The sequence below is a fragment of the Lynx canadensis genome, chromosome C2 (genome assembly GCF_007474595.2).
Source record: "Lynx canadensis isolate LIC74 chromosome C2, mLynCan4.pri.v2, whole genome shotgun sequence".
Lineage (NCBI taxonomy): Eukaryota > Metazoa > Chordata > Mammalia > Carnivora > Felidae > Lynx > Lynx canadensis.
In genome coordinates this window covers 103,639,557-103,663,994 of record NC_044311.2, presented here as the reverse complement: position 1 = coordinate 103,663,994, position 24,438 = coordinate 103,639,557, and the positions used below count along the sequence as shown (strand labels likewise).

Below are 24,438 nucleotides of genomic sequence, written 5' to 3'. Positions count from 1 at the left end.
TAGAATAGGTGTATGATATGGGAGGAGGTAAGGATACAAAAATAACATGGTCCTCTCCCTGTGGGAGGCTACAGGAATCACACACCTAACCAGTGCTATCACACACCCACTTTTTAGGGTGGGGGATGTTTCAGTTGGATGTTTCAATTTACACCAAAAAAAACAAAACAAAAACCAAAAAGAACCTACCTTCTAAAATTGTTTTGCCAAGAATTACCTTTTAGACCATTCTGAATTGTAACAATTCATATACTTTTCATTTTACACTCATACTTATTAAATTTTTTTAATGTTTATTTTTGAGAGAGACAGAGACAGAATGTGAGTAGGTTAGGGGCAGAAGAGAGAGGGAGACACAGAGTCTGAAGCATGCTCCAGGCTCTGAGCTATCAGCACAGAGCCTGACGTGGGGCTCGAACTCAGGAACTGTGAGATCATGACCTGAGCCAAAGTCAGACGCTCAACCGACTGAGCTACCCAGGCGCCCCTACACTAATACTTATTAGGTCATTTTTAATCATTTTCATTTTGGTTGTGATGACCAAAGGTGCTATATTTGACATTATTTTCTCTATGTTGACTATAGGAAAATAGAAACCTGGAAAGCCCCATGACTTGCCCAGGACACAATTAATAGTATATTGAATTTAAAACACAGTCTTTAGTATTTTTTTTAATTTTATTTGAGAGAAAGAGAGAGAGCTGGGGGAGGGGCAGAGAGGGAGGAAGACAGAGAATCCTAAGCATGCTCCCTGCTCAGCACAGAGCCTGATGTGGGGCTCTATCCCACGACCCTGGGATTATGACCTGAGCTGAAATCAAGAGTCGGATGCTCAACAAACTGAGCCACCCAAGTGCCCCTAGTCTCTAGTATTTCTGTTAGACTAAGCCACCTACCTACTCGAACCTGTGTTTGTAACTATAATCATAATTCCTTTCCTCCTTTGCATAGACAGAAGGAGGGTCTTGCTTCCAGATACACTTCTGGAAGTTATAAAGGATACTTAATGGGCTTTTGCTTTATCTCACTAACCAGAAATATGACTGATGCATTGGCCTAATCATCTGGAGCAGATATAGTCACAATGAAGTGGTGGCTCTAAAAAATGTACAAACTAAATGCGTGAGTGTTTGAGGAACTCTGAAAGGCCTTTAGCTCAAAACATCTTCCCCCCTGGGGCTTATCAAAATTTGTTTTCAAGGAGCAATTAATTTTAATTGGGGTGAGGCTTGAAGTTACCTTGGAATATCATGTTAACAGAGATTCCTTTATTTAATTAATTTCATTTCTACCAAGAGAAATGGCCAAGAGAGAATGGAAACAAAGCAAACTGAATACATTTTTGTGAGGAACTTATTAGGGCCAGGAAGACTATCTAGGCCACTAAAGGGCCACACACAAGATTGTTGACCAGGCTGTGGGCATGTGGAGAATGGGGGAGATTTTCAGGAGGGCTGGAGAGAGCACAGACAGGGGGCACGAGAGGGTGCTAAAAGTCAACTGCTTCACAACCACAAAATGTGCCGGTGTCATTTCTAGATCTCTCTCTTCAATAGCAGATTCAGAGAGCCCTTTAAGAGTGAGTATTTTATCATTCAAGGCTGTTTTCCATGTCATCTTGACATTAAATTTTACTTTTTGCATGGCTGAATGGTCTCCAAGATTTAGCTGAGTTCACTATGAAAAGGAGCAAAACTAACCATTAGACAAAAAAACAAAAACAAAAAACAAAAACACCTTAAAATCGCAAAGTTCTGTAGCTAGTCCCTCTATGCCACATAAGTCATCATTACCAATTTCTCACACTGCCATGTACCTCTGAAGAGGTTGTACATTGCCCAGCTCCAGAAAGAATCATTCACATAGTCTACAGCTTGAATAGCATTCTAGAGTTAGGCCAGGCACCACCACCACACACACATCTTGTTCCTCCTAACAACCAGTGGGGAGAAAAGGGAGTAAAGATATGAGACTAGTTCAAGAGAGACATAATGGGTAAAAGGAGTACAACTTAATATGCTCCGGACTAGGAGGTCCAGATGCTGACACTTTCTTCCCCCAGATGCATTCAGGCCACTAGTAGACGGATCAGGCGCACCTCTTGGCAACTTCCACACTGCCTTACTGCCACATACTAAAGTGAGCACTTAGAGCAGTAAGCAAAATGTTAGTGATTCCAAGAGACAAGGTCATGTTTCTGACCTTTCACCCTAGAGTTTCTACACTAGTTGAATAGCAAGAATGGGTACGATAAATGAATAGAAAAAAATAGTAAAGGAGAAAAGAAAAAATAGGAAGGTATATGCAGCACCAATCTATACAGTTGGTATTAAGAATTAAGGAATTTCAAGAGGCTGTGTCTAAAGGGACTAAGAAAGTGAGTTTTAGCCATGGCTTGAACAAGGGTCAGCCTAAACTGAAAGGGAGTAAAGGCATGTTCCAGACCATGTAGAGACTAACTGGGGACTGACTTTGGGGTAACACATCACCCCATTTCCTAGGCTTCTTCAGTGGGTGGCCAGCCTCTTGACTGATTTTCCATACCCAGTTCTTTTGTAGTACTGACAAATACTTCTATTTTAGGAAATTTGGACATTATCCTTATGTTTATAAGATGTGTTCTCCTGTATCAATTCTCGGGAGATCTTTCTGAAGATCTCCTTTGGCAAACATGAATAAAAAGAGTTCAAATTTTAAAATGTCCCAAAGAATGACCAGTGGTGAGAACAAGTGGACTGACAATACCCAATTTGGACCACCAGATGTCAGCCTTTGTACAGTAATCAATCTCTGCAGCCCCCAAAGACTCCACAAGATCAATGAATTCAAGATAAGCATGCTTTTTCCATAGCAGCCCAGAGCCCTCAGATGGTTCTATTAGTAAACAGCTCCCCCAAGCCTTGCAGTCACTGCTGGTACCTACATTGGACCCTCTGTGTCACATACCCTGTAGAGCATAGAAATTTGTGCCAAGAATGTTAGATTTGGCAGGGCTAATCAAAGGGAGATTAAAAAAAAAAATCTGTTCAAGGTTAGGTGGAGGGAAAGTGAGAAGAATAGTTGCTGCTTCATATCACCAATTGCGCCTGTGGCAAATTTTCCAGTTTGCAGATATTTCCCCATTCAGTAAGAGCTCTTTGAAGTTGAAGGCCATGTGGTCAAAACACAGCCAAGTGTATGATTAGTATACTTAATCTAGGATAACAGGCTGGGGGGATTGTTCTCCATTAATTTGCTCGCCTGGATCTTCTATCTCATCCCACATCCATTCCTGTGGGAGCATCATTGTCCTCAGTGGTTTACCTCATAGGCAAGACCTTTGCAATCCAATCAATTTTTCATTTTCCCCATCCAATGACTTCCCATAGCACCTAAAATTCACTATAAACTCTACCAAAGCCTGTAAGACGCCGCTTGATCTGGCCCTGCCCATCTCCCCCTTCGTTACCTTCTCTCCACCACCTGCAATGGACATTTTGCTATTTCAAGAGTAAACCAAATGCATTCCTGCCTCAGCGTCTTTGCATTTACTGTTCCCTCTTCCTGGAACTTTATTCCTGGACATCTAGCCTACTTGCTTGCTTATTCATACTATGGTCTGTGAAAATATTGCCTTCTCAGAGAGATTTTGCCTGACCATTCTATCTAAAATATAACCACATACCCCCACCAAGCCCAAATTCACTCTGTCCCTTCATCCTATGTTTTTTTTAGACCTACCATTCTCTAAAATTATATATTTCTTTGTTTACTTTCTTATTACTTGTCTTCCATACTAGAATGTAAGCTCACAAGGGCAGAGATCTGTCTTATATCTTCTCCAACACCCATGCTTAAGCAACAGTGCCTGGTGCACACACAGCAATCCTACAATAAGTATTTGTTGAATGAATACATGAAGTTCATTCTCTTACTACACAAGTTACTTCTTCATTTCTGTTCATGGCACTACCTTTATCCTTGTCAAATTATAAAACTTGGGAGGATTTTTGACTCCTCACTTTCCCTCATTCCTATAGTCATTGCTAAGACCTGTCTATTCCTCTATGAATCCACTTCCTTTTCTCCCATTCCCACTGACACTGCCTTCAACAATACCTTGTCATCTCACAGCAGGGTTGCTATAGTCACTTCTGTCTAGGATCTCCACCTTCCATCCCTCTTGCCCACCACACCAGCTTCATTGTCCTTGCCTTCAACAAATCATGACCTCCTATTACCCTCCCCCTATAACACACATGTAGATGCATGCACATACACACGCCCTCCCAACTCCTTGAGTTCAGAAACCATCAGAATAAAATCTCCACTATTCCTATATCAGATCCTTTCCTTCAGTAAACCGGGTCTCTCTGCTGCATGATCTTGCCCTACCCTTTCCTGTCACTGTACCCACTGTTCCCATAGGAAATATCCTCCACTCACTCTGGTTAAATCCCCTTCCCATCCTTTCTATTCCAACCCAAAGCCTCCTTTCTTTATAAAACTCCCATTGTCCACTACGCACCATAGTGGTGACTCCCACTTCTGGCCTCCTGTCTATACCACTCATGTGGTTCTAATCTTCTAATCATTGAAGGCCTTAAATTATTTAATATTTTTACACACATCTCTCTCTCTCTCTCTCTCTCTCTCTCTCTCTCTCTCTCTCTCTCTCTCTCTCATGCACATGTGTACACACACACACACACACACACACACACGCACACACACATTCATTTATGCCTGCTGGGCATCCTACCCACTTCCAAACACTACTAAATAGGGGGGGGAAAGGGCTAACATTTACTCTCTAGCCATAGAGAAGTATAGAACATTGGTTTTATGATTGGCTTAATAATTATTTACCTTATAGGATGAATACACTGAGTTCTAAAGAGGCTAAGAGACTTATTAAGCAATCCTTTCCCAGGTCTGTAATCTGACTTCTGTCTTTTGTTTTAGTATGTCCCTAAGCTCCAGAATAATGCACTCACCATGAAGTTCTTTTTTTCCAGACAGAATTTGATAGAATATGTGGTAGTTTCTCTCTCCAGGCTGCTGGAAAATCACTCGGGATTTTTCGAACAAATCTGCAGGATGAGAAAAGGATAAAGATTCATACTTAGGTGTTCTTGCAAAACTTAGAAGAAAAGTAATCAAATAGTATAGTGGCTACTCACAAATATCGATGTCTGCAGATGACAGCTTGCCTCTGGCACAAAAGTGCATCCTGATGAATTTGCCCTAGGTGGACACAAAACACGGTCTCCTACTGAAACATTCCGAACAGTTGCAATGGCTTTATTACACACATTCCTCTCAAACTGACTACTTCCCCAAAGTTAAAAGAAAAATGCAACATGGGTCTGAGATGACACCAGTTAATGCTAGGAGCAAGCCAGAATGACACCAGGATTGGCAGTGGTCCTGGATTCTAGTCTCAGATCTGCCGACTTCTAGCTGTGTATTTTTGTGGGTGTTCTTGAATCATCTCTGGGCCTCAGTGTTCTTATCTGAAAATGAGAAAACTATTCTCCATGCAGCGAACTCTTTCATTTATTCAGCAAACATTTGTTGAGCACCTACTATGACCCAGGAGACCTGCTAGGCCATGGACATACCATGTTAGAAAAATAGGTGTGGTCCTTACTCTTCTAGATTCTAAGTGTAAGCAGCTAATGCAATGGCATTAACACAGGAACATTTGGTGAGTCTTGAATCAAGGAGAAAAGTCAGTTGTGCAAGAGTTCAGTGAGTAAAAGGAGTCTGAGAGGTATACAGTCACCAGGCACCATATCAGTAAGCCATGTGGGCCAGAGGAAGGAGTAAGATTTAATTTTATGTGTGCTCAGAAGATACTGGGAGATTTTAAGCAGAAAAATGATGTGATCACATTTATGTTTTAAAAATACTACTTTGGCATAAATAACAGTTGGGGCTCCTTCCTTTCTTCTCATGAAAAGCCATAGGACAGGATCCAATGGGACAGAAAGGCTGCCCAGAGGTGACAGATCCAATGTCAGAAGCCACAAGCAGCTAAGGAGACACTCAGTGGGGGATGCCTGGGTGGCTCAGTCAGTTAAGTATCCTACTTCGGCTCAGGTCATGATCTCACTGCTCATGGGTTGGAGTCTGCGTCGGGCTCTGTGGAGCCCAGAGCCTGGAGCCTGCTTCAGATTCTGTGTCTCCCTCTCTCTTTGCCCCTCTCCCCCTCATGCGCTGTCTCTATCTCCCACAAATAAATAAACATTAAAAATAATAATAAAAAAAATAAGATGAAGCATCAGTGGCAGCTAGATCTTGCAGGATGGGGATGATAGTGCCGGGCAGAAGGCCAGCTGGTGGAGGTCATCCATTTGAAGAGGGAGTCAGAGCAGGATAGCAGCTGGGCAAGGGAAGGAGAGTGGCTACAAGCGCTGGGATTGAGCCACTAAGTTAACAAATGTCGGGCAATGGGAACCACACACACACACACACACACACACACACACATGCACAAAAGTATGCACATATATGTGGATTTATACACATACATTTATGTATACATACATATATACACAGTATTAATTGAAATCATTTAACCTGAGTTTCTTGATTTTTGGACCCCTTTTTCTCTTTCCTTTTTCCTTCTCCCTTCCTTTCCTTCTACCTTCCATTCATCCATCTTTGTAGATTTTGCTTCTCTATTTTTTCTTCTATCCTTCCAACTTTTTTCTCACTCTTGTTCCTTTTCTTTTTTTTTCCTTAAATTTTTATTTATTTTGAGAGATAGAGAGAGCAAGCACCAGCATGGGGAGAGAGGGAGAGAGAGACAGAGAAGAGAGAGAGAGAATCCCAAGCCAGCTCCACACTATCAGTGCAGAGCCTGACTCAGGGCTTGATCTCACAACAGTGAGATCATGACCTGAGCCAAAATCAAGAGTCAGATGCTTAACCAAGTGAACCACCCAGGCACCCCTCTTGTTCTTTTTCAATTGCTTTCTTTCCTTCTCATTTATCCTTATTTCTACTTGTTGTTTTTCCTTTCTTCCTTTTCTTTTACTTTTTCCTGTCTTATGTTCTTTTATCTTCTTTTCCTTTCCCTCTGTTTCCCTCTGTTCCTTCCTTTTCCCCTCTTCTTTTCCAGCTTTTTTTCACATTTCAGCAGAAAACGCTTTCACATTCTAATCAATCCCAAATCTAGCAGTTGTTTTATGGACCGATATTAGCACCTGCTATGCAGCCAGACATTACAAGCAGATGTAAGCACAGGCAGGGCAGTGCTAAGGCCCTGGATAGAAACTAGCCAAATCAGCATGAGGTGTTATGTAATTGTGCCCAAAGATTCAAACAGGAAGCCTTCTGCAAATTTCCTTGTAAATTATAGAGTGGCTCCCTGCCACTCATTTTTGGCATAAAATGGATTTGTGAAACTAGGGTTGGAAATCCAAATTCTTTCTCTATCCTGGGGCTGCAAGCTATCAAAAGCTATTTTAAAAAATGTTGTCTCCCAACAAAAAAATTCCCCACAGAAAATATACAGAGGTAGGGGAGCCATAGGCAAGAGTAGAAACAATAATTATACTAAGTGAATTAGGAAGTGCTTACTAAATCGATTTGTTATAAGGAGTATAGGAAATTATGAAAGAGAAAGTACTTTCAAATCTGTAAAATGTAATAAAATATAAAGCATCATTGGAATTTGCTGGGTAAGCTTCCTTACTGGGAGTGGAAAGGAATTTGAAATTATTAAATATTTTCTTCCTGAAACTGACCAGATAGAAGCTCCTCAGGTTGCACATTTGTATGTAGTTTTAATTTCTTAATGATGAAACTGATCTCTTTCTTTTTCGAAGACTTTAACAATATTATAAACTTTAATCAAAGACCTCTTTGGTGTTCCAGAAATTTTTTTACACCTATGTGCTAAGACATGAATTTTATCATTTGTTTCAAAATTAAAGACTCTGATATGATGCTTAATCATGCTACTTACAAAACGAGAGGAGTTGTCATTTCTAAGGGTTTTGGCGTTTCCAAATGCTTCCAAGATAGGATTCACTTCACGGATTTGATCTTCTAAAGTCCCCTGAGATACAGGTATGAGAAATAAAACAGATAAAATTTTCAGCAAAATTCTGTAATGTGATAAACCCTCCATTCCTAGGTCAGACCCAATTCTTGTTTTGATAACCAACCAGTAGCTAAAAACCATTTCCAGATTTGGTAATACAATGTTACTTTGAGATGGGAACTCAGAAAAATAGATGTATGAGAAAATGTATTAATATACAATGCCTCTGTGAATATATGTGGGAGCTCATTTATTTGAAATGCTTCTCTTTTGGTTGGCATTGGCCTAAGTGGGAAAAGAACATAGAGATCTATATCCTATTTCCAAGCAAGTTTCATTCCTTATATTTTCCCCATTGTTAATCTCCATCTCTTCCCATCTAATTCTCACACCTGGGAATTTATCCTAAGATAACAGAACAGAATCTTGGCATTATTAAATTAATTTTTACCTTGCTACTATTCCTAAGTAATCTAGCAGTCCATGTCAAGCAGTGACTTGTGACATAAAGAGATATAGATATTTAATTGGTTAGGAGAAGGGGAAGGACTATCTTAGGCTAGAAATAACAGCACGAACAAAAATCAAAACTCAGTACAGAAAGATTAAAGATTTTATAAAAACCAGAAACCTATTTCTTATGGTCCTGTTAACAATGTATGTTAACTATGTAACCAACCATGTAGTTTATAGTATTTAGGCATTTATAAATTTATAAATACTATGTCGCTTCTAAGTATTATGGGTCTACTAACCTTTAAATAAGTAAGGGGCTATTTAAGCAAAGATTTTCATAGAAGTGTTATGTATTATGTAATGTGTTATATATTATCATAAGGTTCAATGGCTCCACCAAACAAACTCACACCAAACAATCTAAAATGCACACAAAAATGAAGTAATATCTAGTGAATAACAGAGTTCAATGACACCTAAAGAAATCAATCAAATTCAGAAATGTGGGGGTTGGTAAAGAAACTTTTTATGGTTTGAAAATTGGACCAGTTTGTTATTTTGATATACTTCTTATTTGCAAAACAGCAGGATGGATCCAGGATTGAATTGAAAAGGCAAAATAACAATGCCAGACATAGAAAGATAAGAGGCTCTAACAGCTCAATAACTCATTGATTTTGAGTCCCACTCAGAATTATCTAATTTTATTTTGCATACCGATTCTCATGGTCTAGTTACTCTCAAATTATTATGAAACTCATCAACATGTTAATGGAGCTTAACAAAATAAGCTAAATTAAAAACCACCAAAGATAAAATTAATTAAATAGAGATGGAAGGTAAATAGAACCTAGAATATGATTAAAGTTGAGGGTATGTCCACCAGGCATTTGAGATCTGATCCAGGGGATAGTGGTGAAGGAAGCAGACTTTTACTGGTGCATATCTGTGGGAGTTTGACATTTCATGATAGCTAAAGGAATTCAGAAATATCAAAAGTAGCCATTCAAGGCACTGATGACCCTAGCCTTTAGGGAAGATGGTTTAGATCTTAAAAGTAATTCTCAGAGGGTTCAATCAACAAAGACTAAACCCTTGAAGCAAGTCTAAAACAAATTATGTAATTTTATATTTGGGAGTTATTGGTTTGAAGCACTTAATAATCCTCTCAAGAGGCAAAGATGGGGGAAAAAGACTTTTCTAAAATTTTCTAATTGTTCTGTGGTTCTTGTCTCCTCTTTTCTCCCCAAAAATAATCAAGGCAGAGCTTCCATGATCAGCAGATAGGACCACTTCATCTTTCCTGCCAAGATATATGAACACTTACCAGCTTTTCCCTAGATTCACCCATGGTTCCTATGGTGGCAAAATACTGGATAATATGTTTGGTGTTCACAGTCTTTCCAGCACCAGATTCTCCTCTGTGATTGAAAATTCAATGACACAGTTAACTGGTTCAGAATACAAATGCAGTGAAAGTTAAATAAATTTTTCCCAAGAAGGGAAATTTCTATGGAAAAAATGGAACTTAAGAGAAAACTTTAAAGAGATGTAGATATTTAATTGGTTGGGAGAAGGGGAAGGACTATCTCAGGCTCTAAAAACAGCACGAACAAAAATCAAAACTCAGTACAGAAAGATTAAAGATTTTATAAAAACCAGAAGCCTGTTCCTCATGGTCCTGTTAACAAAGAGCTGAAGAGCACCTCTATTAATTAAAGACTGGTCTCCTCATTACCAACTGTTCAAGGGATTTTTACATATTGAGGCTATCAGATGGCTAGGTCCAACCCCCTCCCTAAGAAGAGGGCCTACCAATCATTCCACCTGGCAGTTGGGTTTTAGACTTCCCTTTTACCTTTGATAACCAGCTAACTTTGTAATGTGGGAAGAAAACACAGTGGTGATAGCTTCATCACTCAAAGCATCATAAGATCAAGGTCTGCCTTTATCTGTATGAAACTCCAGGAAATAGTCTACCTTCTCTGCAAAAGGCTGAACACTAACTACCCATCTAGCTGCAAGATTCTGAGACTGTTATTCTTCTCAGGATGACTAGAGCCAATGGAGAGCCCAACACACGAGGTGGCAACATTATTGCATAGGAAGACTAACAACTTTAGCATTTCACTGCCTCTTAGGTCTTAGCCTCTCCCCTTAGCCACCATGCTGACAGTTTACCTGGCCAATCAATGCTCTTCTCATCAAAATTAACATACAATGTGGTATCACTGAAGTGTTGTTCCTTCCATTTTTCCTCCAAGTTTCACCATCTCTTAGTTCCTACTACTTAATATACCTTGGTCTGCTCAATCTGACTGCCCAGATAATAGCAGATTATATGTTATGTGGTCACACCCATTGGACTTTCATTCTCTCTGTCCAATTAGCCAGTCCAAAGACCTTTGAAAATGATTATATGGACAGGGAGTTCTCCAACAAGAAGATGACTAAAATCAGCTTGTGCACTAGGAGTTCTAAAAGATCTACTAAAATGGTGGAAGCAGTCCAGCTAGTACCAAATTTAGAGTAATCACTGACTAAAGTGTTATGACAATTTCCTGAGTATCTTATTCTTGCCTAGAATGTATTCTGTATCTAAAGAGCAAACAATTCAAATACAGTGAATTTATGTTTTATTCCCAGTGAAAGGTAGGTGTCTGTTTCCATTGAAACTCTCACGGCTGGCCAAAAAGAAGAGGCAAGGCAAACACTTACGTCAAAAGTATAGACTGATTCTCTCGAGCTACAAAAGAAAAGAAAATGTCAGAACGTTCTTTTGCCAGAGCTTCTACGTATTGGCAAACTTATTCAAAATTTCCTTGGTTGCAGTTTGAAGTCAGACACAAGGGAAAGGATTTGCTCTCAGTTGGAAAAAAAAATACCATTTAAATAGTACAGAGTAAAACAGATTTTTCCCTTGCCCCTATATATGCCAGTCATAAGAACATACAAATCTCAGGCCTATTCTCTTGCTCCAAATACAAATGATAACTGACTAATGGTTGACATTTTTGCCATTTTAAGCCTTTTAAGAAGCATGGTGCTACAATAGCTACAGAGAAACTTCTTTGTGCCAGAAAGTCTAGCAGGAGCTTTATGTAATAAAAGCTGCCATCTACAGGGGGCTTACTCTGGGCCAGCCACTGGGATGAGCACTTTCAATGCATTATCTCACTTAATTTGACGTGTGAGCTAATCGTCTCCAGAACCCTAGGAGGCAGGCTCTATTTTGCCCATGTTTTATCCAAAAGAAACAGAGGCTTCAAGTGATTAGGTAACTGTAAAGGCCACGCTCTGTTCACAATGCCTACGTGACTCTTAGTGACACGGAGAAAAAGTAGATCAGATATTTTTACCTTTCATTTTGTAGGGCAGCCACTTACTGTGAAGCATGTCCTGAAAGGCATTATCGGCAACAGCGAAGATGTGAGGGGGAGCTTCTGATCGCCTCTTCCCTTTGTAGGCAGCCATGACTTCTTTCTGATACACTGGAAGCCACTTGTAAGGGTTTATGCTCACACAGAAGAGACCTGAATATGTCTGAGGAAAAATCAGAGAAGATTTCAGAAAACAGGTTAGAAATACTTCCAGGTTTGTCAGCTCTCTCACTGCCAGATAACATTTGCTGAAATATTTACTCATAAAGGAACTAAAAGGAGGAGAGCTTTTAGATTCTTACAGAGAGGGGACTATAACAGGAGGAGATAGAATCAGGTTAGAGTGGCAGCAGGACCTGGGGTTACCTCTTCCCAGGGAGATGCGCTAACTACTAACATGTCTGACACACACACCTTTTGAAGACAGAGAGCACGCCATCAGCAGGCTGAGCAGCCATCAGGCATTTGAGGCCAGAAGGTGGCTTGTGTTTCAATAAGATCTGGAACCTGGTTTTTAAGGCACTGAGGGGGAGTAGTTCATTTGGGTCACTGAGTCACTATAACGGTTGAATTGTGACCCCTAAAAAGATACATTCAGATCCTAATCCCCACAACCTGTGAATGCGATCTTATTTGGAAAAAGGATCTTTGCAGGTATAATTAAGTTAGGGATCTCAAGATGATATGTGGGTGGGCCTTAAATCCAATGGCTGGTGTCTTTATAAGACACACAGAGAGTAGATACGGACACACAGAAGAGACAGTGATGTGAAGACAGAGGCAGAGACTGGAGTGGTATGGCCACAAGGAATGCTAGTAGCCACTAGAAGCTGGAAGGGGTAAGGAATGATTCTCCCCTAGAGACTCCAAAGGGAGTATGACCCTGCTGGTTTGATTTGATTTTGGACTTCTTGTCTCTAGAACTGTGACATAATAAACTTCTGTTGTTTTAAGCCAACTGGTTTGTAATAATTTTGTTACAGCATCCAAGGAAACTAATATAGTCATGTAGTTACAGCTTCCAAGGGGAACTAATATAGTCATGTAGTAAATCAAAGTGCCAAGGAGCAAGTTGACTACATTTCATGGCTTCTATAGCAATGGATCCCAAATGCCACCATTTTGGCCCAATCTACTCAGTGCTGCTTCTGTTGAAAGGGTTCTGAGTAAATCAAAGAATTTGAGCAACCATCACCAATTTAATGATGATGAAAAAATCATTCCACTTACTGAGCCCAAACTAGGTGACAGGCACTGCACTGTCTGTTTTACATTCTCTTATTTAATCCTCCAGGTTACCTTGGAGAGTCAAGCATTCTTATCCCATTTTACAGATAAGGTGACCTCAAGAAGTTAAGAAACTTAAAGACTAGTAAGTGAAAAAACTAGCATTCGGACAAAACTAGCATTTGGCTCTAAGCCTTATGCCTTTACTCTAGCTTGACAACCTAGGGAAAGGGATATGAATGTTGACAAATTAAAATTGGGGAAATGTTAAGATAAGATCCCTTTCCAGTGGGCATTCCTCAAGAATTATTCCCATGTGAGTCACCTGGGTGGCCCAGTCAGTTAAGCGTCTGACTTCGGCTCAGGTCATGATCTCTTAGTTCTTCAGTTCTACCTACTATCTGCTGTCAGTGCAGAGCCTGTTTCAGATCCTCTGTCTCCCTTTCTCTCTGCCCCTCCCCTGCATACATGTTCTGTCTCTCAAAAATAAATAAAAACATTTAAAAAATTATCCCCATGTGAGTATGCTTAATTTCAAGGTAAGCGCTTATCCAAAAGAGGGCTGAGACACTGCCAATATGAGTGCCAACATATTTCACAGTAAAGCATATACACATACATAGATCATCCAATGGTCATAGCGCCTCTTCAGGGTATGCAGCACAGATGCTTCATTGAGATGCATCAGCATTGCCACATCTTCAATCATTTCAAACTTTGGGGGATTCATCTGCTGAACTTCGTCCTCCTTGACACTCAGATTCTGCAGAGAAGAGAAAAATATAATATGTATTTTCCTATTTTATGTTCCTTCATTTTGCCATGCATTGCAAAGAATCTTCAAAGAGTCGAGAAAAAGATGCCTCATGAGAGGATGGGGACATAAGTTTAACCCACCCTAATGAAAGAAACAGGAATTTCTCCTGCCCACGATCACTCCTTGCCTGAAGATGAAGTTTAACAAAGTTTTTGTTGAATCAAAATATTCTATCTTGCACAGCTCTAATCCTATGGCTCCTTACTGACTGGTTGCCTCTGAGAGCACACACATCATATTGCATATGATTTGGCACCTCTCTTAATGTTTAGGTTTAGAAGAAGGAATTTGGATAGAAGGATTGAGGAGGCAGATGAATCCTTCCAGACTTTGTTCAAGACCTATCCTCTTCCTCAAACCTTTCCCCACTCCCTTAGCTCATTTTTAAAAAAATCTTTTACCATATAAACAACCTGTACTATACTGACACTAACTCTTGTGTATGTTTTAATAATTAACTATGTTAGACTATTTCTCATCTAGATTATAAACACTTGAAGAAGGAGTTTTGATGTTGTTTTCTTTTATAATTACTAAAGCATCTATTATAATGTGATGTATAATGTGATGTGACATGGTAGGTACTCAATAAATATTGATCTCCTGATGAAAATGGATGTATTGCAACCAAAGAGTTGTCTAGAGTTGCTCTCAAAGTTTCTTAACACCATCTCTTATAGCCCTTTTCTTTGCTTAAAAAACATTGGTATCAACTGATGACTCCATTTAATCCCAGTTGGTGATGGCTTCTTCTCACATTTTCCATAATCTTGATCAAATTCCTACCCAAAGTCTGCTTCAGCATTGTTCCAACAGTAATCCCTTTTGTTCTGAATCCTTTTAATTTCCATATTTCAAGGACTCCTTTTCTGTAGAACATAACCAGGTTCTCTTGCATCTTTAAATATCTCCCCTTAGCTCCGATTCTATTATTCTCTCTTCTTTCATTGCCAACTTTCTTCCGTAAGTATTATTCTACACTCACTGGCTTTGTTGCCTCTGTTAATATTACAAAGACTGTTCATATGGTTATGAAAAGTGTGGTTACTTCTAACATCAGGAGGAAGAAGGCTGGAGCTAGGGAGATAGAGTAGGAATGGGTGAATGGTACCATCATCACATGGTGGAAGGACAAACAGGACAAAGCAAACCCCTTTAGACTCTTCTCTCTACATCATTAACTTATTGCTTTCATGCTCTTCTTCCTACGATTTCTTTTGAAAATCATAATTATAGCCATATTATATTTACAAATCACCTTAAATACTGTGGAAAGGCCACAGTTTTGGAACATATGCTCAGACAAGAAAGCCTCTCATTTGGAAGCCTAATAAAATAGGGTTGGACTCCATCAAGAAAGTGAAAAGACAAAACTGGGAGAAAATCTTTGCAAATCATATATCTGATAAGGGACTTGTATCCAGAATATATAAAGAACTCTTAAAATGCAACAAAAAAAGCAACAAACCAATTAAAAATGGGCAAAAGGTTTGATTAGACATTTCTCCAAGGATACACAAATGGCCAATCAGCACGTGAAAAGATGCTCAATATCATTTAGTCATTAGGGAAATACAAATAAAATCACACTCAAATACCACTTCACACCCATTAGAATGGCTATAATCTAAGAGATAATAATATGTGTCAGTGAGAATGTAGAGAAGTTACAACCCTTGCGTATTGCTGCAGGAATATAAAATGATGCAGCCACTTTGGAAGACATTTTGGAAGTTCTTCAAAATGTCAAATATAGGAGGTACCATATGACCCAGGAATTCTCGTAGGTATATACACAAGAGAAATTAATACATCCACATAAAAACTTACACGTGTGTGTTCATGGTGGCATTATTCTTAATAGCCAAAACATGTAAACAACCTAAATGTCTATCAACTGGTGAATGAACAAATGTGGTGTGTCCATACTATGGAATATTATTCAACTATAAGAAGGAATAAAGTATTGATATATCTTAAAACATGAATGAACTCCAAAACTATTATCCTAAGTGAAAGAAGCCAGACACAAAAGATCATATGTTGTATGATCCCATTTATCTGAAATTCCAGAATAGGCATATCTGTAGAGAAATAACATAGATCAGAGGGGACAAAAGGGAGTGACTGCTAATGGGTACAAGATTTCTTTTGGGGATAATGAAAATATTCTAAAATGAGATTACAGTGATTGTTGCATAATTCTTTAAATATACTAAAAACTGAATTGCACACTTTAAAGAGGTGAACTATATGATATGTAAATTATACCTCAATTAAGTTGTTTTTAAAAAATTGTCATAAACAATGATGGAAAAGAGACATTCAAATCTACTTTCTCTCTTTTTTTTTTTTTAATATTTTTTTTTTCAACGTTTATTTTTATTTTTGGGACAGAGAGAGACAGAGCATGAACGGGGGAGGGGCAGAGAGAGAGGGAGACACAGAATCGGAAACAGGCTCCAGGCTCCGAGCCATCAGCCCAGAGCCTGACGCGGGGTTCGAACTCACGGACCGCGAGATCGTGACCTGGCTGAAGTCGGACGCTTAACCGACTGCGCCACCCAGGCGCCCCTACTTTCTCTCTTTTAATAAGAGATAGTCCCAAGGCTGAAGGACCCCTCTGTTTCCTTATTTAGGACATTCTCAATTTTTTCCTGGCCACCAATGTATGTTCCTGCTGATAATGCCCAAGTTTTCCCCTTACTTACATTAATCATATAAAATCTAGCTATTCTGGGATTTTTAAGGTCCAGATACTGCCAAAAAGACCTATTAAGACACCATACATAGTAATTTATAAGTAGCCTCCAGAATTTTACAACTCAAATGGCAATGCTTTAGATTATAAATTGCCCAGATGCAAAGATAAGGGTGCAAAAAAGGAGGAACTTTCTTGGTAATGGTTACATCTGTTTGTTATGGAGTTGAGCCAGAATCGGAAGGAGATTAGAGACAATATGGGCAAGGAATCATCTATAAAATCTACCAGGAATTGTTCATTCGAGTCAGACCAATAATAGGGCCCAGTTCACCACCATGGGAATGGCAGGTAACCTGAGTTCAGTAATGTGGGTGAAGGTCCTGAGAATGGACTGTCTGCTGCCCTGGTGACAGGGAGAAGGGTTTGAAGGCCATTACACATTTACTTCACATGCCCTCCATGACACCTTACAGACTAGCTTATGCCCAACACCTGCCCTACTAACCTCTTTCAAAGGTCATAAGTGACCTCCTAATTCTGAAACTCTTCCCAAGGCCTTAATTGCCTTCTCTAATATTTGGCATTATTGACCATGCCTCATCTCTTGGCTTCTCTGGCATTGTGCTATTCTTAGTCAAATTATCCCTCTCTTTCTCAATCCTATGAACAAAACTTGCTTCAGAGTTCTTTAGGTCATTATTCACTGCAAGGGGCACCTTTTGAAAACAACAAAACTTGAAATATTGATGAAAGAAGTGGAATTGTGAATTCTAGGGTCCATGATCTTTACCACCTGGCAATTGTTTTACTCTGATTTACTCAGTGTTTGTCATTGAATCTTTGATAGGAAGTGTAGCAGCTTCTCAAAGATGTATGAAATTTCCAAACGTGTATCTGGGGCATCTCCTACCCCAGGTTTTTTTGTTTTGTTTTGTTTGTTTTGCTTTGTTTTGTTTTGTTTGAGAGAGCACACGTGCACAAGTGGGGGAGGGACAGAAAGAGAGAGAGAATCCCAAGAAAGCTCCATGCTCAGTGCAGAGCCCAACTCGGGGCTCAATCCCAAGACCCTGGGATCATGACCTGAGTCGAAATCAAAAGATGCTCAACCAACTGAGCCACCAAGACACCCCCCTACACTAGGTTTCTAATTAAACTATTAGAGAAAGGACATATTTAATTACTTGATTAAATGGAGAACTTAGTTATCCCTGAGATGAAAGAAAGATCCCTTTACCTTTCCATCTGTCGTCTCAACGATTATTTTGCCATCATTTTCACTCCCTTTAACCTCAGCCTCAACATATGCATTTCTGCCATCACGAATCCAGCATTTCTTTTTTCCTACAGAGGAAGAAAAAAGATTATAACCATAGTATTTGTACAAAATATACATTGGGCACTTTTGTACTGATAGATATGATCTCATTTCTGCTAGTTCTGCTTGGTGACTTGGAATCACCAATACAGGAAATTGCAGAGTTAGATAAAATCATCAAAGCGCATCCTGAAGATAGCCCCACACACTGACTCTGTAGGAACAAGAAACACTTGAGCAAGCTGAGGCTGGGAACATCACAGACCATTTTGCTACAAGACAATTACTGGCCAACACCTTATAAGCCATTCTTCCCAACGCTAACGCTTACCTCTCACTCATAGTCTCAGGTTCTGAGTGGTTGTCTTGGTGCCTTACCCTTCCCAGCTCCCCTCCAAAACACTTCACTCAGAAAGGTCTGGTTACAACTAAGTGAAAATTAGGTTAGTGGCCATTTCTGTCTTTCTGGCTTTCTTTATACCTCATTTTTAATATTGGAATAAAAGCCTGCTATGAAAATTACATGGTAGAATTAGAGATGTGGGATTAAGAGAAGAGAATATGGGTTATTTTTGCCATACAGCATAGCAGCTTCATATTGTTTCCCACTATATATTGTTTTTCTCTCCTTGGCCTCCTCACTTCCATGCCCCACTCCTAAGTAAAGCAGCCCTCCACAATGCGATTAACCAATAAGAAGCTTCGGGTAAAATGAAACACTCTTATAACACCTGAGACAGCTTCTTTGGGCCTCACTTAGATGCTTCTCAGGTTCTCTCCCACCTGAGACAGATAGCCAGGGAAGATGAACAAGAAAACTACTTTTAAGGGAAAACGAGTCTTACCAGAAGCTCATGGAAGTCCCAAGTCACAGATCCTCAAGTAGATAGGGGGGAAGGGAGAGGAGAGCATTTGGCTGAAAGAGGGAAAATCCGAACTCATGAATAGGGGGAGCCCCATTACAACTATGGCATGGGTGGGTCTTGCCAACTCCAACACTACCACCACCCCAACACATGAAACAAAAGTTAGGAGGCCTCATTGGTGCTGGACAGGCAGCCCTAACCAGAGGCTCTCCCCAGAGGTGGACAGTAGGACTTGGGGACAGTGTGAGGTGAGGTGAGGGAGCATTCGCCCTTCCTTCCACCGTGTTTGTCTCTGCAAAGAATTTTCTTGCACACTTTCTTGCTGTCCCAGTCTTCACTGTTCTCCCTTCCCTGTTTCCTTAATTACAACCAATTGGTGCTGGACAGGCAGCCCTAACCAGAGGCTCTCCCCAGAGGTGGACAGTAGGACTTGGGGACAGTGTGAGGTGAGGTGAGGGAGCATTCACCCTTCCTTCCACCGTGTTTGTCTCTGCAAAGAATTTTCTTGCACACTTTCTTGCTGTCCCAGTCTTCACTGTTCTCCCTTCCCTGTTTCCTTAATTACAACCAATTCACCACTAGAATTGCTGGGCGAGAAGATTTTTATATTCCTATCAAACTGATTTTGCATTTGCTTCTACTTGTCGTTTGCATTTTAAATGCTGGTTTTGCATTATATTTATTATTTTGGTCTCTTTTTTACAAAAATGGATTTTGCTTTGTATTATGTCTATGAAAAGAGGCATGTTTTCAAAAAGTACCTATTTTGCATAAATTTTGTGTGTTTAAGGTAAATAAATGCACTGCATTTTACACCAAATGTTATCACTTGAAAGAAACATGAATATACCTGGCAGGATTTCCACTTTTTTTTCTTTTAATTTTAGAAAAAAACCTGAGAAAAGAGATCAAGAGAGTTGTCCATAGTCACATAGCTAATTAGTGGCAGTCATTAGAATAATGACTCTAGAAATTAAATCGATCACCCACCTCCTAAATCAGAGCTCTTCCATTACAGCATGCTTCCTGTCTCTTATATGCTTAGCTTTTTTCCTTCAATTTTTCTCTCAGGATTAGGTTCATCACCTGCCTCATGGTTAACCCTTTCTTTTATCATTCCTGGAAAAGGTGAGGGAGAATTTCTGTAAACCCTTACCTATCTGAGGGCCAGTCCCTAACAGGGATGTTTTTGAAGATAAAGTAAAAGAACTCAATTTTTAAGTTTTAAGTTTTTTGCATTCATGAATAATTGAAGAGATGGAAATGCAAACAGCAATGGTTTTGAGTCAGGCCACCTGGATTTTAGTCTTGGCTTTGCTAGTAACAACTCTTTGGGCCTTAGTTTTCCCATCTGTAAACTCAGGAGGTTTGTCTATATGGTTTCATATTTTTAGATGACTAAATATCTTTTCTAATATAAAGGCAATGTGCGTTTAATGGAGAAAACTGAAAAAGTAGAGAAACATAAAGAATTTTTTTAATCACCCATGGGGCACCATGGGTTCGGTCAGAAGAACATGTGAGTCTTGATCTTGGATCATGAGTTCAAGTCCCACGTTGGGTGTAGAGATTACCAAAATAAATAAATAAATAAATAAATAAATAAATAAATAAATAAATAAAACTGAAAAAAATATCACCTATAATGGAACAACTCAGAGATAGTCACTATCATCTATCTGAAGCATTTCTTTCCAGTCTTTTTTCTATACTATTGATTAAGATTGTAGTAATACTATTTCAGTTTGGTAGCCATTCAAAATAGATTGTTTATGGGTTCTAACATAAAAATCATCTACATTTAGCTTTGGAATGGTGTTTGTGTTTATCTCTAAAAGCACACTTTCTCCCTGACACCCAGAAATTCTAGTTTTCCTTCCCAGGTCAGATAACAATGTATTGTGTTTGTTTTTCATGTTTATTGTCACAGTAGGTCCCCATGGAGGAAGGTAGGCAGGGCAAGTATCCAAGTATCATCATCCTATTTGACAGATGAGGAAACAAAGGCTTAGTAAAGTGAAGTGATTTGCTCTAATTACATAGCTGGAGAGGGTCGAGGCCAGGGAATGTGAACACAAGACTACTTGCCAAATACTCTGATCACACTGCTTCCATTTGGCCTGAGTTCAAAAAAGCAAACTCCATTGTCTACTCCCCCAGAAGGATGAAAATCTTTTGCTTACTGTCATCTTTTTTTGCTGCTACTGCATTTCTATGAGGAAAACCATTTGGCCAATGAAAAATTACTGCTATTTTTAAGTAATTATTTACAGTGCTAATTCTATTAAATGCATCATCCAATTATCTCTAATGTTTTGGCCTAATTTTTATTTTCTCACTTGGCACCTCTGCAATCTTGTCCTTCATTATCTGACTACCTGTGATAAGCTTCCGCATGACCAGTTCTGACCTCAGGGATAGTTCTGTTACTGTATTTGATTTGATGGATTATAATTAGCTACTCTAAAATCCAATCATCATAATGAAATCCAATGACTGGAAACTGGGAGCTGATCCAGGACTGGTCTATGATGGAAATATAATGTCCTACATAACTGGTTTGAATTGTAATTGGTCATCTTAAAGTCTAATGTTGACTAATTGTGGGTACTAGAACAACACTCAGTCAGTATTTATATTACATGGTTGAATAATTTTGGAATTAAGATATGTAGGTGGCTTGATGCTAGATCACACTGTGAATCTGACTTGAAATCTCTAATTAGCTGAAATTCAGAAGATGACTATGCAGCCCAGCCACGTAAAAAAGGAGGGCGAAATGTGACATTTATTTAGAGATTTTAATGTAGAACTCAGCCTTTATCTTGAGGGTAAATCCTCATTAACCTTTGTCCTTGCCTGTAACTACCAAGAGATTATTCATCAGGGTGAGCAAGTCTCCCAATTATCTCTTATTGAGTGTTGGTTGAGTGACCTTGCTGACCTGGAAGACAAGCAGAGGGCAAAGTTCCAAGATTAGAAAAGTCTGAGGAGGGCCAGGGAAAACTTCCATTTCCCCTGCCTTCCCCAAAGCTTTTCCTTCCTCCTTCCTTGGAATGTATCAACCCTACCCATGGTCAAAGTCCCAGGCCCCTGTCTGTTTTCACCCATACTAAGGGGTTTCTGAGAAAGGCTTTATCTGGCCCACCCCCAGGAGTGTTTGTGCTATCACAAAGAGAAAGGGAGTAAGCAGGGCTTGGGCTTGATCTGCCTCCCAGCTGTCCTCCTCTTCCTTGCAGACTCATCCCTACCCAGGCCACTTGGCTCCTTGCTTACTCATTCGAAGGTCCATAGAGGTGAATGCATCCCAAGCAAATAAGTTAGGTTCCAGGATGGATGACTCTTCTCAACCAATCAAGTATCTCAGCTGCCACCCAGAAGCAGTAAAATAAAGTGAAGACAGAGGCCACCACAAGTCTTACCATCAAAGGCCATGGCCTGTAGCAAAAGCAGCTCAGCCTGGCTTCTTCTAAGGAAGGCTGCAGCCTCTCCAAGCTCTGACAGATCCATCCTTCTTCAAGTGATCCACCAAAACAGGCTTGGACCTGAAAGAGAGCTACAAGGATTCACTCTGTAGAGAAGATAGCTGCAGGAAGAAATTGGTAGACATGGGGCACCAGGCACTAATCCAAGACACTATTCACTATAGACAAACTAAGAAGGGTTAAATCTTTTTAACTATGTCCACACCTCCTCTCTCTCTGCATGTCTCAAGTGTATGACAAAGCTGGACTCAAGAACATCTCACTGTAGCGAGGCCAACTTACCTGCCAGGCACAGGAAGCACAGTGTGTATCGTCCATGATGCTTTCAGGGACCCACAAAGGTAGCTGAATAATAATTTTGTTTAAAATCAGAATGAAGGAGCACCTGGGTGGCTCAGTCAGTTAAGTGTCCGACTTCAGCTCAGGTCATGATCTCATGGTTCCTGAGTTCAGGCCCCACGTTGGGCTCTGTGCTGACAGCTCAGAGCCTGGAGCCTGCTTCAGATGTCTCCCTCTTTCTCTGCCCCTCCCCTAGTCATGCTCTCTCTCTCAAAAATAAATAAACATTAACAAATTTTTAAAAATCAGAATAAAAACATAAATATAATATTAATGATATACAATAATGAATCCATCCTGGGTTATATTAATTAGTCTTTATGCCAATGCAGTTGCAAAACCCTATTTTTAATACTTTTTGTGAAGGAAGACACCCACAAAGACAAAAGTGCCTGGGGCCCGTGAAAATCCATAATGCACCCCTGAACCACAAAGTCCTGATTGTGGCAGGTGGTAGAATGGGTCAGACTGAGAAACATCCAGTTGTGAACACTAGATGCCTTGACAGGAGCGGAGGAAGGGTTTCCAGTCTTCTAGGGGCATCCAGGAAGAGGGAGCACTGTAGCCAGATTACGGTGACAACGGGGAGAAGTCATCCAGACTAGTGTTCAGCATTAGAGAGTACAGGAGTAACAATGTGAGTATCCCACAGAGATGAGTGTCTGGGAGCAGAGGGGACACAAAACTATATATGATAGGAAAAAATAGGATTGAGTAGGCAGAGAGGGAAAGAATAGGACCTGAGGTCCCTGGGTAGGGAAACACACATATTTTGGAACAATGTTAGGAGTGTCTGACCACGGCAAATCCCCTCAGGTGTAAGGTTCCCCTTAAGAATGTAACAGACACCACCCACTCCCCCTCAGGTTCCCCTCAGGAATTTGACAAAAGGCCTAAATATGGCTATGGGCCACCCCTCATACAATGTAAATGAGCCAATAAGGAATGGACCACCCAGAGCTATCAGGCCAATAAAGGTGGGACCTGAGAGGTAACAGGGAGGAAAGGAGGGCTATCCAAAACCTTATAAAACAAGGACCCTTGTCTATAGTCTTGGGTATTCTCTTTCAAATTCCCCCTCTCTGTAAAGAAAGCTTTCCTACTATTCTTCACTGGTCTTATACTCTAATGAACTTTTGCCTGTTGCTCATTTTGTGTCTATCTGTTTATTCTTCAAAGCAGTGAGACAACAAACCCTGGGTTTTGAGGCAAAGAATCCTGCAACACTACTGGCCAACAGACATTTGGGAAGCAGCAGGGAAGCACAGGTTGGAGGTGGGAAGCACGTTGCATGCTGAAGGCAATGAGTGGGTGTGGGTGGACCAGTTCATCAGCTCAGGTGAGGCAAGTGCTAGTCTTGGAAGGGCTGGTGGCTGGGCAAATTATCAGGGTTAATTTCAGTGTGTGTTCACTCTGTACCAAACACTTTACTTATTTTATCTTTAATCTTCACACTTTACATTTGATAACAAGGAGAAGAAATGAAATCTGGGCTATCATGATCCAAAATAAGAGGTCATTCCTTCTAATTGGACAAAAGAGTCTTAGGCTTTTCCTCTCCACTCAAGGTTGCATAGAAACTGTTATTTGCCCCATTTTACAGACAAGTAGGTAGAGCAGGACTTGCCACAGTTACTTAGCTCTGGTGCTGCTCTTGAGGACTGATCAGCACCATGGTTTACACCCTCCAGAAGAAACTAATCACTTTCTATTTCACACATGGGTGACAATGAACAAACCCAATGAAATAATGCATTGCTGAACTTGATCTACTCTTTTTTGTGTGGTGGTTTGGGTGTGACCAGCAAGAACA

The 24,438-nt window shown here is 40.0% G+C and overlaps 1 protein-coding gene across 1 annotated transcript in view; it reads right to left on the bottom strand.

The window, feature by feature from the left end:
* Window positions 1–22,311, bottom strand: part of MYH15 (myosin heavy chain 15) — a 153,480-nt gene extending 131,169 nt beyond the window's left edge. The window contains exons 1-9 of the mRNA XM_030330421.1: window positions 22,224–22,311; window positions 17,855–17,961; window positions 13,719–13,862; window positions 11,879–12,035; window positions 11,211–11,238; window positions 9,820–9,913; window positions 7,959–8,051; window positions 5,164–5,227; window positions 4,978–5,073 (exon numbers count right to left, since the gene is read on the bottom strand). Coding sequence (XP_030186281.1) covers window positions 4,978–5,073; window positions 5,164–5,227; window positions 7,959–8,051; window positions 9,820–9,913; window positions 11,211–11,238; window positions 11,879–12,035; window positions 13,719–13,862; window positions 17,855–17,961; window positions 22,224–22,311 — 871 coding nt within the window. The remainder of the gene's footprint in view (window positions 1–4,977; window positions 5,074–5,163; window positions 5,228–7,958; window positions 8,052–9,819; window positions 9,914–11,210; window positions 11,239–11,878; window positions 12,036–13,718; window positions 13,863–17,854; window positions 17,962–22,223) is intronic.
* Window positions 22,312–24,438: the final 2,127 nt, after the last annotated feature.